Source organism: Egretta garzetta, unplaced genomic scaffold (genome assembly GCF_000687185.1).
Source record: "Egretta garzetta isolate BGI_Z169 unplaced genomic scaffold, ASM68718v1 scaffold427, whole genome shotgun sequence".
Lineage (NCBI taxonomy): Eukaryota > Metazoa > Chordata > Aves > Pelecaniformes > Ardeidae > Egretta > Egretta garzetta.
The window spans coordinates 393,970-407,762 of NW_009260345.1; the positions used below are offsets into that span (position 1 = coordinate 393,970).

General features: G+C 52.2%; 1 protein-coding gene across 3 annotated transcripts in view; it reads left to right on the forward strand.

Annotated features, from left to right (window-relative positions):
- Positions 1-12,981, forward strand: part of LOC104129751 (sodium- and chloride-dependent GABA transporter 2) — a 34,609-nt gene extending 21,628 nt beyond the window's left edge. For all 3 annotated transcript variants that reach the window (XM_035898129.1, XM_009642714.2, XM_035898130.1), the window contains 8 exons: positions 4,808-4,911; positions 7,768-7,892; positions 8,391-8,503; positions 8,650-8,787; positions 9,900-10,002; positions 10,641-10,741; positions 11,180-11,350; positions 12,522-12,981. In XM_035898129.1, the coding sequence (XP_035754022.1) occupies positions 4,808-4,911; positions 7,768-7,892; positions 8,391-8,503; positions 8,650-8,787; positions 9,900-10,002; positions 10,641-10,741; positions 11,180-11,350; positions 12,522-12,641 (975 nt within the window). In that variant the 3' untranslated portion in view covers positions 12,642-12,981. The remainder of the gene's footprint in view (positions 1-4,807; positions 4,912-7,767; positions 7,893-8,390; positions 8,504-8,649; positions 8,788-9,899; positions 10,003-10,640; positions 10,742-11,179; positions 11,351-12,521) is intronic.
- Positions 12,982-13,793: the final 812 nt, after the last annotated feature.

Sequence of the window (13,793 nt, forward strand, 5' to 3'; positions counted from 1 at the left end):
TTACCTTGCGGGTCTTCCTACTCCTCCTCCTCCTCCTCCTCCTCCTCCTCCTCCTCCTCTCATGCTTTTTACCAGCCCTGCTGGTGTGGGACCCAGGTGGCCAGCCGGCCACCCAGCCCTGCTGAGTCTGATCTCAGTGCTGACATAGCAGGAAGGAATAAAGCTGTCCTTCTGTCCACCTGCAAGCAGTGGGGCAAGGGGGACCATAAAGCAGCAAGGAGCATCCCTCGGAGCATCCCTCGCCCCTCCACACCGCCCTGGGGCAGGCAGCTGTGCTCTTCAGGATGCAACAGAAACCTGTTTGTTTTCTTCTGGTGGTTAAAGATACCCAGCAGTGGGAGGGCTCCCCGGCATGTGAAATGTCCCTGTGGGTCAGTGGGTGCCCTGAGGTGTGGGGGTTACATGAGGTCAGTGCTTGAGGGTGGGGCATCGTGGGGGCCTCAAGCGCCAGCACAGGGAGGTTAACTGGGGAACAAAGACCCCATCCCTGATTCCTAAGAAGTTTGAGGACTTATTTTCCAAGCTGCTGGGGCTTGGGGCTGGGAATGTGATGCTTGGCTGGGTGTAGGGCAGGCAGAAAGACCAGGAATGCTTTGTGGAAATGTCAGTGGCTTGTTCCCTGCCTCCTCTCTCCTGGGATAAATGAGGATGAGGGAAAGCACTGGCCTGGGCTGTGCAGCACGGCAGCGGGCTCTTTGCAGCAGGGCCCCAGGGCCGCACAGCTCTGCGCCATCGTGGTGCTGTGGGACGTGGACTGGGTCTTTGGGTCCTCAATGAAGGGGCAAAGGCAATAATCCAGACATGGTGCCCTGGGTGTCCTGAGGCGAACTCTCAGGAATCAAGATCTCCCCTTTTAAGGCTGGGCTGAAGCAATGTGTTTGCACGGTGCAGCAGGTGGCTGGTGGGTAGCGCCAGCACCATGGGCTGAGCCATGATGCTGGGTGCCAAAGAAATGCTGGTTGAACTGCAGCTCAAGGCTTGGGTGGTTTTTGCTCTCTGCTCTGCATTGCGCCAAGCGTGATCCTCCATGCAACACATACCCCCTCCGCCCTGTAGGATCTCTGCTTGCCGATGGGGACAGCTTGGTGCTTCTCAGCATGGCACCTGTATTTGATGTATGATATGCACTGGGGTTCAATATTGTCTTGCTTGATAATGGTCTTTACTGTTACTTGGAAGTGCTTTGAGATCTTCCTAAGGAAGGATCTGTTTCAGTACAGGGGACTATTAAATTCCAGTACATGTAATAAAGCGAATATTGCTGAGAAAATTAAGGAGTGAAGGAATATGTCCTCTTATAGGCCATAACTGTCTGGGATAACTGTGGCTCAGGTGTGAAAGCTTTGGCTAAAAACAGAGAGTAGGAGGTTATTACGAACTGGAGTAAACAACATGTTCAAGGAAATTGAATTATGAATTAAATAAACTGGATGGCTTAGAAAACCGCAGACAACAATCAAATCAAAATACCCAAGCTGCCAATATGCCAGTGAAATCTGAACAGGGTAAACTTTACCAGTCTCTTTGGGAGCAGCGGCCAGAGAACAGCAGCATGCTTTTATCTGCAGGGGAAAGAGAGCCCTGCCTGACCCCAATGAGCCCCTTTAGTCAGAGTAGAAATATTAAAATAATGAGAGGCTGTTGATCAGCAGCACAGGAGTGAAAGGGGGATCTTGGAAGGGCTGAAAAAAACATTTTTTTGAGTCACTGCAGGGAGAGAAGTGAGCACAGGCAGCAGATTGGGGAGGGAAGATTTGGGTTGCTCTTTTCTGAAATGGGTGGTCTGTGTAGCCCCCGTCAGCCCATGGGGCTAGGTGGGCAGTGGTGCTTCTTCTCGTGAAGGGCTTGAGGAGGAGGCTGGAACACAGGTGGGCTGAGGGCCCTCCGACCCTGGTGGTCCTGCAGTCCTGGGACTTGCTGCCACTGCTTGGGTCCGTCATGAGTGGGTTGGGAGCACCCATGGCATCAGTCTTGTTGCGCTCCATTGACCCTTAAGCAATTTGGGAACTGCCAAGGGGCTAGCAAGGACGCAAAGGTGGCTTGGTCTTTGGCCCAAGAGCTGCAGTAACCTTTCAAAATGGGAAATAAAGTGTAGGCAGCCTGAGCTGATGCTCCCGGTCATGCTGACTAAGTAGGATCATAAGCTCTGCAAGCCAAGCTTAGCTTTATTTGCAGTTTCAGCCACAGACTGCCTTGCTTCAAATGGGAGCATATGCTACGGCAGGTCCTGTATTCCCTAAAGACATCCCCTTGGGGCAGGGCTCCCACACAGCCCAGTTTGCACCCCACGGGTGTTGTGCTGGGCAGAGCAGGCGGCAGAGCAGGCAGCAGAGTGGGGAGCCCACAGACCCCACACTGGTCTCTGCTACACAGTCAAGGGTATCCCTGGGTTTTAGAAATGAGCCACTTTATAAGCCACAGAGCTAATGAAGCTTGGTGTCTTGATATTTGGCTTCTACCATGGCTGGTAAAGCACCAGTTCTTTTCCTGCCCCTGGGATATTTCTCATGTCTCTTGCTTGTGTGATTTATCTGGTATTTAACACTGGTTGACTCCTTTTTTTTTTTTTTTTTTTTTTTTTTTTTTCTGTTCCCTGGCTGTTGTGAAATTCATAGGTAGTTGATATCCTGGAGGTTTCTACCAACTGTTCAATCTAGTTGAAATTTGTCAACTGGGTCCAATGTTGTGGCAAGTGTGGGGCAAGCAGTTGGATGGCAAAAGCCTTGTTATCTTGACAAATTGAACTACAAGGGCTCTAAAACCCATAAGAGGGTGTGATTCAAGCTCAAATTTGATGAAAAACCAGAGCTCTAGCAATGAATAGCAAAAGAAAAAGCAAACCTATCAAAACATTTCACCCTGATCCGTGCTAAGATGCTTAAATGATTGATGCAAAGGTGTCAGCTGGTCCGGCTCACCTCTGTGCCTTGCTGTGCCTAAGAAGTAGCTGAAAAGTGAAGGCTGTACTCTTACTGCCCACAAGCACAGTGATGCTTTAGGAATAAGGGCTTTGATTTTTTCCTAATCTTTTTGAAATGAAAAAATGAACTAACACCCTGTTCTCTAAACCCACCTCCCCATGCAGCTCCTTCAACAAGAGTATAATACACCGAGGTCAATTATTTCTTCAACGTCCCAGTGCCTCGAAGTAGCTGTCCATGTCCCACCTCATCATCTGTCCCTTCCCGTTCTACAAACCAGAGACTTGATCTGACTCCCTGTGAAACTGCAAACAGGGTTTCCACGGACCGAAGAGAAGGTGGTGGGGCTGAACGTTAGCAGAGTTGCTTGCTGGACAGACAGGGCGAGCAGTTTCACCAAATCTAGCCCCAGCAGCGCTTTGCTTTCTCTCACTGTGGACTGTGCTGCTGGGTCTTGCAGCAGTGGACAGGGAGAGGATTCCTTCTGTGCAGCTGTCCCTTGAGCTAAAATGAGAATTTCCTCCAGAAAATCACAGCTAATGGGATTGCAATGTCCCTTCATAAGGCCCACCAGCCTAAGAAGGAGAAGAGAGAAATACGAAACAAAACCTCTCCCCACGACTGCTCTTTGACCAGTTTGGAAGAGGAAAGGCAGAACCATACATTGGTGAGGGTGGCCTGAGCAACAGGAGCAGCTGGGCAGGTGCTTCCCAGCTGCTCATTGCTACAGGGCATGAGGTCTTGGCTGACAGGTAAAGGTGTGATTTGGAGTCATCAAACCCTCTGTGGCGCTTTCCATTTACTTCTGTTCTTCTCAGAGGGGATCCTGGGGTGAGGCTGGTGTTTGTCCAAGGGCTCACCAGCACTGCTACCCTGGGGAAGGAGGGTATTGCCAAACCAAGACTTTTCTCATTAAAGTTGTCCCAGTAATACTTTTCTTCTGCTTTTCTTTCCTGACTAGCTTCTCTGTTATCTCTAGAATGTGGCTGCCCTTCAGCATTGGTTGAGTGACTGTCTTAGCTCTATTTTATAAACCCCTTAGGAAGAAAGATCTTAGAAGACAGAGAGTTTAATTAATAATCTTTGTCATTGCTTCATTCCTCACTGTTGGTTCCTGCTTTTGCTGTTCTCTGCAAAAGGCAGTGGCAGCGGTTGCATTGGTGACTGCACACAGCTAGGTTTTCAGATCAAATTTGGCATTGACAAATGTCAGCCTTGGAGCACTGGGACATGTTATTGACAGGGAGAGTGAAGCAGAGTTCAAAGGCACCTCGTGGGACTAACAGCGTTCTTGTATTTTCTTTTAGGAGCTGTCTTTTGCAAAGAACTCTGTTTATTTCTAGTATTCCTCTCCTCCCCAGTTAATTTTCTTTAATGTTTTGGAGCCCTTAAATTAGGTCTTGGAGAGATGGGCCACCGCCAGAAACTGTATGAACCAGTGCCACTCAGTGGGAGACCAGGCTTGCCCAAAGCAAGTCCCCCTCCTCTGCTAGCAGAGGGCTTCTTCAGCTCTCGTGGAAAGTGTTCATTTGGTGTCTCACTGCTTGGAGGCTCTGAAGAGTCACAGGGTTCTGCAGATTTGTCCCAGGCAGAACGAGATGATGACGAAGAGCTATACATGCTGCAGGTTTGTGAGGCTCCCAGAGCATCCCTTCCCTTTGGCACTCTTAGCACCCCCTGGGTGCCTCAGTGAGCCCCGTAATTCCTGGCAGTATATAACCTGCCCCTAGAAAAGGCTTGTCTAATCCTGGGAATTGCTGACCTCCTGATCACTGGCCTTTCTGCTGATTACGGCAGCCCCTGGGGCTCTGCCTCTTTGCATCAGTGCAGTGTCTGCGCTCTGTGCTGGCCTTATCTACTCACCTGTGTTTGCATCTCCCTTGCAGGTCTGGATGGATGCAGGCACTCAAATCTTCTTTTCGTATGCAATTTGTCTGGGATGCCTGACAGCTCTGGGCAGCTATAACAAATACCATAACAACTGCTACAGGTAACTGGAGCACAGCTCTGCTGCCTAGAGTCTTCCCCTCCCTGAATATCAGTGCACATAGGCTGGTGGCTGCTGGGAGCTACTGGCCTTTTGAAGTGTCATGTTTTCTGTTTCTACCCAAGGGGTAAGAAAACTCTTTCCAGGTGTTTTCTCCCCAAATCCAGGTCTCTCTGCTTTCTACCCAAGGGAACGTTCTGTCTGTGCCATGTATGACGACTCCCCTCTTTCACACCAGCTGAGACCCAGCAAAGCCAGATCCTCTTCCCTAGCTTTGTGACCCCAGCCCACACCACCACCTCCCGTATACATGGGTGCATGAGTAGCCATAGGGAAAGCAGAGCTGTGAGATCTAATGGCTTGAGACTGGAGTCCTTTCACCTTGGCATTTATCCTTCCTAGGTACATTTGAACCTCATGTCTTGCACAGTTGTCAGTGCTCTGGGTTCCTATGTGCTTTCTATGGTCTACATGTAAACCTGCAGATATGACTTCTGCTTCTTGCATACTCTCCCTGTGCTGAACTGCCCTTGAACAGAGATGCCAGATTCAATCAGGCTGCTAAGTTGAAGCGGTCAGGTGAAAATAAACTCATTTCACTGTAGATGTATCCAGCATCTGGAGCTGCATCCCCAGGAGTAAAAGGCTGGTGCGAGTGGAAGGGCCCTGTAAAGCTACCTGCCTCCCTTCCCACCCTTTCTCTGCTGGCTGTGTTGCTCCTCACAGTGGGTTCTCCCTCCAACTTCTAAATTTGAATTTGTTGTCATTGCTGTGGAAGGTTCAGGCGGACCACTGGCTTACATGGTCCTTGCTTGGCATCTTTCTCTCTCTTCGCCTTAGGAAAAGTTCACTCCTCCTGTAGGGATGCCTCTCCAACAGCAGCTGGGCTTGGACTCCTCTTCCTTTTCATGTCCCTTCTCGCAGATGCACTTTTAAGAGAAAAAGCTGTGAGAAAAGAAGAGATTACAGGTCTGGCTGTGGCCTGCTGCACGTCCTTGGGCATTAGCCCTCTGCATCTCCAGCCTGGATGTGTAACATGGGGATGATGACAGGGGCTGCTTAGCAGCAAGGTTATAAAAAGCTTCTGTAGCTGCAGCTGGGAGATGCTATAGGAAGGGGAGAGATGTCTGTTTGCACACAAACCCTTTATGCTATTGGCTTTGCTAGGAAAATGTTCTTTGTTCCTTTAGTGTTCTTAGTTTCCGCACCAGCCTGTTCCCAGGCATGGACCCAGTTTTAATGAGTCGTCCCTGTGCTCTGCAACCTTGGTTTGCACAAGGGGACAGTACTGGGCTTTAATAGGGCAGAGGGACACCAGCACGGTGCCCCATTCAGTTATCCCAGGCCAGATGTAACCTTTGGTGACCAAGGAAAAGAAAAGGATCCGGGCAGGAGGGACCTTTGTTCACATGGCAGTGGTCCAAGGTGGCATCAAATGGCATTTTCTGAGATACCATCAGGGCTTCCTGCCTCCCTTTTGAGTGAAAATCTGGAGAGACCTCTTTGCTCTGGCCATTGCCCGTGTGTTACCCTCCACCACGACACCCCTTCCCACCTGCCCGGTGGCTGGAGAGCACCTCCCAGCCCATGCCTTTCCAAGGAGGGTTCGACCTGTCATGCATACATCCAGGGGAAAGAGGGAGGAAACACTAGGAAGAAAGAAGGAACTATTTGAAATAAATGAGAATTTGTAAAAAATGACTGTGAATATAATTTGAATGGAGAACAGGCAGTTTAGAGCAACCGGAGAAAAGAAGTTCTGGCGTGGGCTTCCCACTGGGTTAGCTGAGCTTGGTGGAGTGTGACCCTCCTTACCAGCCGAGAGATTCGTGGGGGCTCACCCTGCAGGCCTCTTTCAGTCTCTCCTGCCTTAGAAACCAAGTGCAAAGGCAGAGCAATGGCGTTAGGTACTATGCAGTCTTTGATGATGCAAAAAGCTGTGCTTTCTAAGGAATAATCTGGATTTGTAGGGTGTAGGGGCTCTGTGTGAACTATACTTTCTCTCTAGAAATGGTTGCAGATCTTGACTAGAGCTAGTTAACGTGCAGGGAGGAGCATGAAGCCCCCAGATTGCTAGATACCTAAAGACTGAAACAGAAAATCACACTGGATTTGCAAGGTAACATTTAATAAAGTCAGAGCGGGCCATGAAGTGCCAGAAGGGGTGTGTTCAGTTTGGTTCAGAGTATCTCGGAAAGATGCTGCAAATGTTATTGTTGTCCCCAGGGTTGTAGTCACAAGAGGACTAGGGAGACTGGAGCGTGAAAAGGAATTGGATAGCTAAGAGATGTTTAGTTTAAAGAGTAGATGGATGAGGATGAGATGAAACAGAGACAAAAGGGAATAGATCAGAGAAAATAAATTGGATGGCTCTATTCATTTTTTCTCTCATAATGTGAGGACCAGGAGATATCTAGTGGTGCTGAGAACCAAGAACATTGTAACTGGTCTGAGAAATCTATTAAGGGAAAAAAAACCATGCCCCCTTCTCAGGCAAAAATAATCTCTAGTACTCTCTGCTACAGGAGGGACCAAGGGAGAGAGAGGAAAAAAGAAAGAAATCAGGCATTTAGATATGCAGCAAGACTATCTCATGAGTGAGGAGCTTAGGTGAGGAATGCATCTTTATGTTGTCCTTGCAGAAGGCTTTCCCTGGGGGGGCTCCAGCTGTGTTGCCCACCCTGGGGCATCCTCCTGCAGCTCCAAGTGCTGAGGGGAGCTGTGGGGGTGCTGGGAGAGAGGCCCTGCTGTGGGCACAGTGGCTGGGGTGGGAGAGCGGGTGCTGCCCTGGGGGGCTGCCAGGGGGTGTGGGTCATACCTGGCCCCCCACCTGGCTGATGCTGTGCCCCCTCCTCCCAGGGACTGCGTGGCCCTCTGCTTCCTCAACAGTGGTACCAGCTTCGTGGCCGGCTTTGCCATCTTCTCCATCCTGGGCTTCATGGCGGCGGAGCAAGGTGTGCCCATCGCTGAGGTGGCTGAGTCAGGTGAGTGGGGCTGCGGTGGGATGGGGAGCATGCCCATAGGATACCCACCCTGGGGCAAGCAATGTTGCAGCTGCAGGTTCCCATCCTGGTGGGCCACTCTGCTTTCTGCCTCAGAAACCAGGGAGAAACAAATGCACGCTCGTGAAATATTAAGAAGGCATGGGCATGTCTTGAGGTCAATATAAGCTGCGTATAAGGGTTAGGGTTAGGCAGCTGCTGTCTCTTGGCGTGGGGGTGAGGTGCCTACATGGCAGATGCCCAGACTTGTGCTGTGCTCCCCTGGGCTCAGAGGCTTTCCCTGGCTCCCAGCCCTCGTGATGGCAATGCAGCTGGAGCTTGCTGTGTCCCCTTTCCCTCCCTTCCTGCTGGGCTTCTCCACCCCTCGAGGAGCCTGGGTTTCATGCACAGCGCTGCTATAACTGAAGCGAGAGGATCTGCATCAGCTGTGCTGTGCCACTGCCATGCCGCTGCCCTCTCTGAAAGCTCTTCTCCTTGCAGGGCCTGGCCTGGCATTCATCGCCTACCCTCGGGCTGTGGTCATGCTGCCCTTCTCCCCGCTCTGGGCATGCTTCTTCTTCCTGATGGTTGTTTTGCTGGGACTGGACAGCCAGGTAAAGGCGCTGATGCAGGGCAACTCCCTGCTAGACAAAAGCCACCGTCCCTTCGGGACAGGCTTGAACTTGGCTGAGTGGGGGGCAGCAGGGCTGGGGAGCTGGTCAGGACAGGTTGATGGAGGTGGGATCTCTGCTCTTTGCAGTTTGTCTGCGTGGAGAGCCTCGTCACAGCTCTTGTGGACATGTACCCCACCATTTTCCACAAGAAGAACCGCCGGGAGACCCTCATCCTTCTGGTCTCCGTCCTCTCCTATCTGGTCGGGTTGGTGATGCTCACAGAGGTATTTTGGGCTCAGACCACCTGCACGGTGCTTGCTGGGTCTGAGTGCCCCCTGTCAGAGGGGGGCCTGGTGGGGTCCATTCCGGCGCCGAGACCTTGCTGGTGAGCCCCATCCTGCTGCACAGTGCCTGGGGGAGGCTGCCCTTCCTCCCTGTGGTGTTCGCATTTTCCCTTCCAACCCTCGCCCCTTGTGCCAGTCACAATCCTGACACCAGTCCTGCCAAGACTGGTAATTGGAGCTCTGGACAGCCCATATTTTGGTTATAGATTTATCTTTACACAAGCCAAACCTTTACAGCTGTAGCCTGTTGCATGGTGAGGGGAGCACCTTTGTCCTTCTCTTTCCTCCTGGATGGAGCTACCTGAACACTTGGTGTAAGGAAATTTGGTGGGCCTGAATGAGCTCCGTATCTATTACACTGGTTTCCTATATATTCCCCTTGTTGTGATTAATTGCCTGGGAGTTAAACTGTTCTGGTTTAAAACCTTTAACGCCTCCTAGTAATATATGTGTGGGGATTGATGCTGCCATGCTGCTCTTTGCATCTTCTGTTTTCATTTGGGCATGATTTTGAAAAAGCTGCCTTCGATGTTGCACCTGCAGCTTTGTGCCTGGACTTACCTGCAGGCCCATTTTGTAGACAGCCTTGCAGACCCGGGCAGTGAAACAGCAACAGGTACTTGCAAAACTGCATGCGCTGCTGCTACCCTGGGCAAATTAGGAGGCTGAAGTAAATCAGATGCATTGTGTCTCTTAAGAGGGTTTCCACCCTCACTTCCAGATGCAATGGTTGCTTTGGTTTTGTCTCGTCCTAAAATATCCCCATGATTCTTGGCAGCCTCTTGCCCTCCCCTGCCCTGCCCTGGAATGAAGGGTTGCAGAGACTCCCGAGAGCAAGGCTGCTGCATGTCTCCATCGGGCCTTGAGCACAAGGGACGTGGCTGTTGCTGTCGGCTAAAACCATGCCCCAGAGAGAGGAAAGTGCCTCCATCTCTGGGGAAGATGTTGAGTTTGTTTCCTGCTCTGGCTGGAGCTCTTTGCCTATTGCCTGATTCCTCTCCCTTTTCTCCCTCTCTCCCACCTTGCCCCGCTGCCCGCTTGGCCCTTCCCAGGGTGGGATGTATGTCTTCCAGCTCTTTGATTACTATGCTGCCAGTGGCATGTGCCTGCTCTTTGTGGCCATCTTCGAGACTCTCTGCATCGCCTGGGTCTATGGTGAGTATGAACCAGGGGAGTCCCCAGCTCTGGTCTCTCAGGCTCTTGCTTGGTCCATCCTAAAAATGCTGGTCCATAGCTTCTCTTGGCAATTGCTTCGCAGTGCAAGGCAGACCTCTAAACCCTTGCTTTGGTGCCCATGGACTCAGCTAGCGGGGCCTTCCTCACAGCAACACCCCGGGGGATCTGCTTGGCAGATAACCCGGCATGTTCCTATGTGTCCCTGCTTTTGAGGCCCTCCTTCCTTGGGGACTTGGAGCTGGCTGGGAAATCTTTTTCCAGCAAGTGTATAGAGGAGTCTGAGATCCTCAAACATTTTTGAGAGCCCTTTCTCAGCCTTGATGTTCACAAGGGATGGATAAAACCTGGGTTCAGGTCCTAGCCTGGGAGATGCCAGCTGAGGGGCTGGCCCTGCTGACCCAAGGGGTTCTTCTGGAGCGAGAGGATGTGAGTCCAGGACAAAGACCGAAGCTGGCCACGCTCCTGATGAGCTCCCCATCAGGGCTGTTGGCTGTGCTGATGTTACTGCCTTGTCTTCTGGGGACCGCCCAAACAGTGGTGAAGCAAGACCCTGGACATGCAGACCTTGCTGCCCTCCTTCCCCGCTTGCAGCGAGGCATCCTTCCCCTCTTCCGCAGGTGCCGAGCGTTTCTACGATAACATTGAAGATATGATCGGCTACCGGCCGTGGCCCATCATCAAATACTGCTGGCTTTTCATCACCCCGGCGGTTTGCACGGTGAGGGCCCACAGGAAGATGAGCTGTGGGGAGGAAGATGGACAGAGCTGGATGCCTCTGAGATATAGATACCTACATATATACAGAGGGATGTGCATGTGTATAGGGAGTTATGTGGCCTGTACTATGGGAGCCTGTTGTTCTGTGTGTCTGTGGCTTTGGGGGCCAGATGTGGGGCTAAACCAGGGTGAAGGGCCTGGCTCAGCAGTGACAGAGGTGTCTTCTGGTGGGGCAAGGTCCTTGCTGCAGTGCCCAGTGCTGCACATGGGGGCTGTCCCAGCAAAGCTTGCTTGACTGGTGTTTCTTCTGTTGCTGTCCTGGGGAGCTCTTTGTTACCATGCACCTCTGTGCAGGTGTGGACTCACCAGGAAGGACCTCTCTTGGCTAATGGTGTTGATTTTCTTGCTCTTTTTCTCTTGGTCTCTTCTACCTTGCCAGGCAACCTTCCTGTTTTCTCTGATCAAATACACCCCGCTGACCTACAACAAGAAGTACGTGTACCCGTGGTGGGGAGACACCCTGGGCTGGCTGCTGGCCCTCTCCTCCATGGTGTGCATCCCTCTCTGGATTGTCTACAAACTCTCCACCATCAAAGGCTCCCTCAGAGAGGTGAGGCTGGTGCTCTGGGGTCAGGGTATGGGCTGTGCTTTTGTGTTGGAAGTCCAGCTTTGCAAGGGGATCATTTGTGTGCTGCAGGTTAATTAGCAGGGAGCCTAGAATAAATCGATTGAATGAGTCCATTGCTGTAACTGCCTTGGTTTTATTAAGTTCTGCCTGGCTGGAGGGCTGCTCCAAGCTGGCTGTTGCCTTTTGGTGCCCTTTGTTTATTGCTTCTGTCTCTTTGCAAGCACGATTAGGAAAAGTTCATTAGATGGAGAGGATAAAGATGATCTCCAGTGCCTCAAGTCAGTTTGGAGGCTGACCTTGACTGAGGCTTGGGGACTTGCTCTGAGAAAGCTCCAGGTCCCACAAGCGTTGTGGGCAGCTGAGTTCCCCAGTCTATGCTGAGACCATGGGGATGGGTGTAGGAGATCACTAGGAATTTGGAGTTCCCATCGCGGCCTCGGTGCCCTGGGCCTGCCCAGCTCCCGGACCTGCTGTCACCCATTGCTGGCTGCCCTGGATGTGCACTGGGAGGGCAGGGACCTGTCAAACCAGACCTTGCTCCAGACAGGCGTCCTGTCCCTGCCACGGCTCATGGTTTCAGAGGAGGTTTCACAGACAGTCCTGAACCCCCAGCATCCCACCCATTCTCTGCCTCCTGCACGTGCTCAAGAAAGGGTTGTGACAGCAGTGGGCCCTGACCCCCGTGTCCAGCACAGGCAAGGGGGAGTGGGCACTGCTTCAGGAGCATGGCAAGGGCTACTCTGCATGAGGTAGAGGGTAGCCCCTCACGCACTTGCTGTCCCCGCTAAAGCTGAACCTGTGTGCACAGGCTCTCCCTTTGCAGTCTGTGCTGATGGAGAGGATGACCTGGAGGTACTTGGGCACCAACCTTTCTTTGGACTGCTTTCTAGTCCTGGCCTGGAGCAAACGGAGGACAAAGCTTTCCTACTGGGTCTCAGGTCTCTTGTGCTCAGTGCTTGTCTTGGGACAAGTGGTTGAAAGATGAGTTTATCCCCTCAGTCTCTGAGGTGCTGACTGTCCTAATCCAGGACATCTCTGGCATTTAGGGACCAGCCCTGCCTGCCTGGCTGAATGATACCCATGACTGGAAGGGGAGGGCCCAGGTCACCTTTTGTCCTTGCGGCTGTGTTCAATGCCTGCCTTTGCCTTCCAGAGGCTCCGCCAACTCACTTGCCCACTTGAGGACTTGCCTTCCATGCCGGGCACAGGACAGCCCCTTCCCTCCACCAGAGCTGGCCTCCTGATGCTGACAGAGCTTGAATCTCATTGCTAGGATCAGTGTGGCTCTCCCTCCTTTCCCCCAAGGATGGTCTCTATACAGCCTTTACCACCTGTTGGATAACACAAGGATTCTTCACTCACCAAGGAAAGAGGGGTTTCTGCGCTGAGCTCCCTTCCCTGGAAGATTTGAAGGGCTGAGGAAGAGGCTGTTGTGGAGATGGTCTGCGCAGAGTTAGCGATGCACCTTAATCCTCTCTCTGGAGAGGGCTCTGAAGGGACAGATCAAGCACCGGTATTCCTGAGCATCCCCAGCCTTCTGGTGGGTAGAAAGGAAGGACTGATCCTGGAGTGGAGAGTGTCAGAGAGTCTCAGAGCTGTGGCTCTGGTGTGGACTTTGGGAGCTTCTCCATTCATTTCATTAAATCCTTGTTTTTCCCCTGTAGATCCGTTCTGTCTCAGTTTTGTCTCACCAGCACCCCTTGCTCTCAGCAGGTTAGGCAGGATGTGTGTTAGCGGAGCTGTGCTGGGCATTCAGGTCTGGATCTCTGTTGCGTTGGCACATGGGTATGGGAGGGTGGCCAGAGGGGAAGCAGCTTGGTTAGGGTAGGAAGGGAAATAGGGAACACCGTTTTGGAGCCCCCTCCGTAAGTGGTAGGCCTGGGGGACCTAGGTGAAGTGGGGAGTGCAACGCCACCTTCTGCTGGAGCCATCGCCAGCTCCCAGCCAAAAGAGTCATCTGGCTGCTGAGTCACTGGGCTATTCCCGGGGCCTGAGAGAAGCGCGTGGGCTTGCGTTGTCTTCGTGCAAGTGAAGGCTCACGGGAAACTCCCCCTCGCCCCTGCAGGTCTGTGTCTTAACTTTTGTGCTGCCTGCCTGCCTTCCAGGTGCTCTAGAGCCAGTCCTTTCGGTTTTCCTGCTTATGGAAGAAGGGCTGCGTGGTTGGAGCGGGATTCTGCGTGGTTGATGTCAACAACTGGGGCCCCTCGTTTCCTGGCTGTTTGGGTAAAAAACCAAAAAAAACCAACCAAACAAAAAAAAAAATCAAAGAGCTTGTGTTTTAAGTGCTGTAGCCCCAGCATCCGAGGAGGGCAGCCAGAGGACACGTAGCCCCGGGAAGCTGGATGGCTCCCAGGAAAACCCTGAGGCAGCCGGAGCCCGGGCAGGGCGGAGCGAGCGGCCGGAGGTGCTCGGCTTTCCCGAAGCG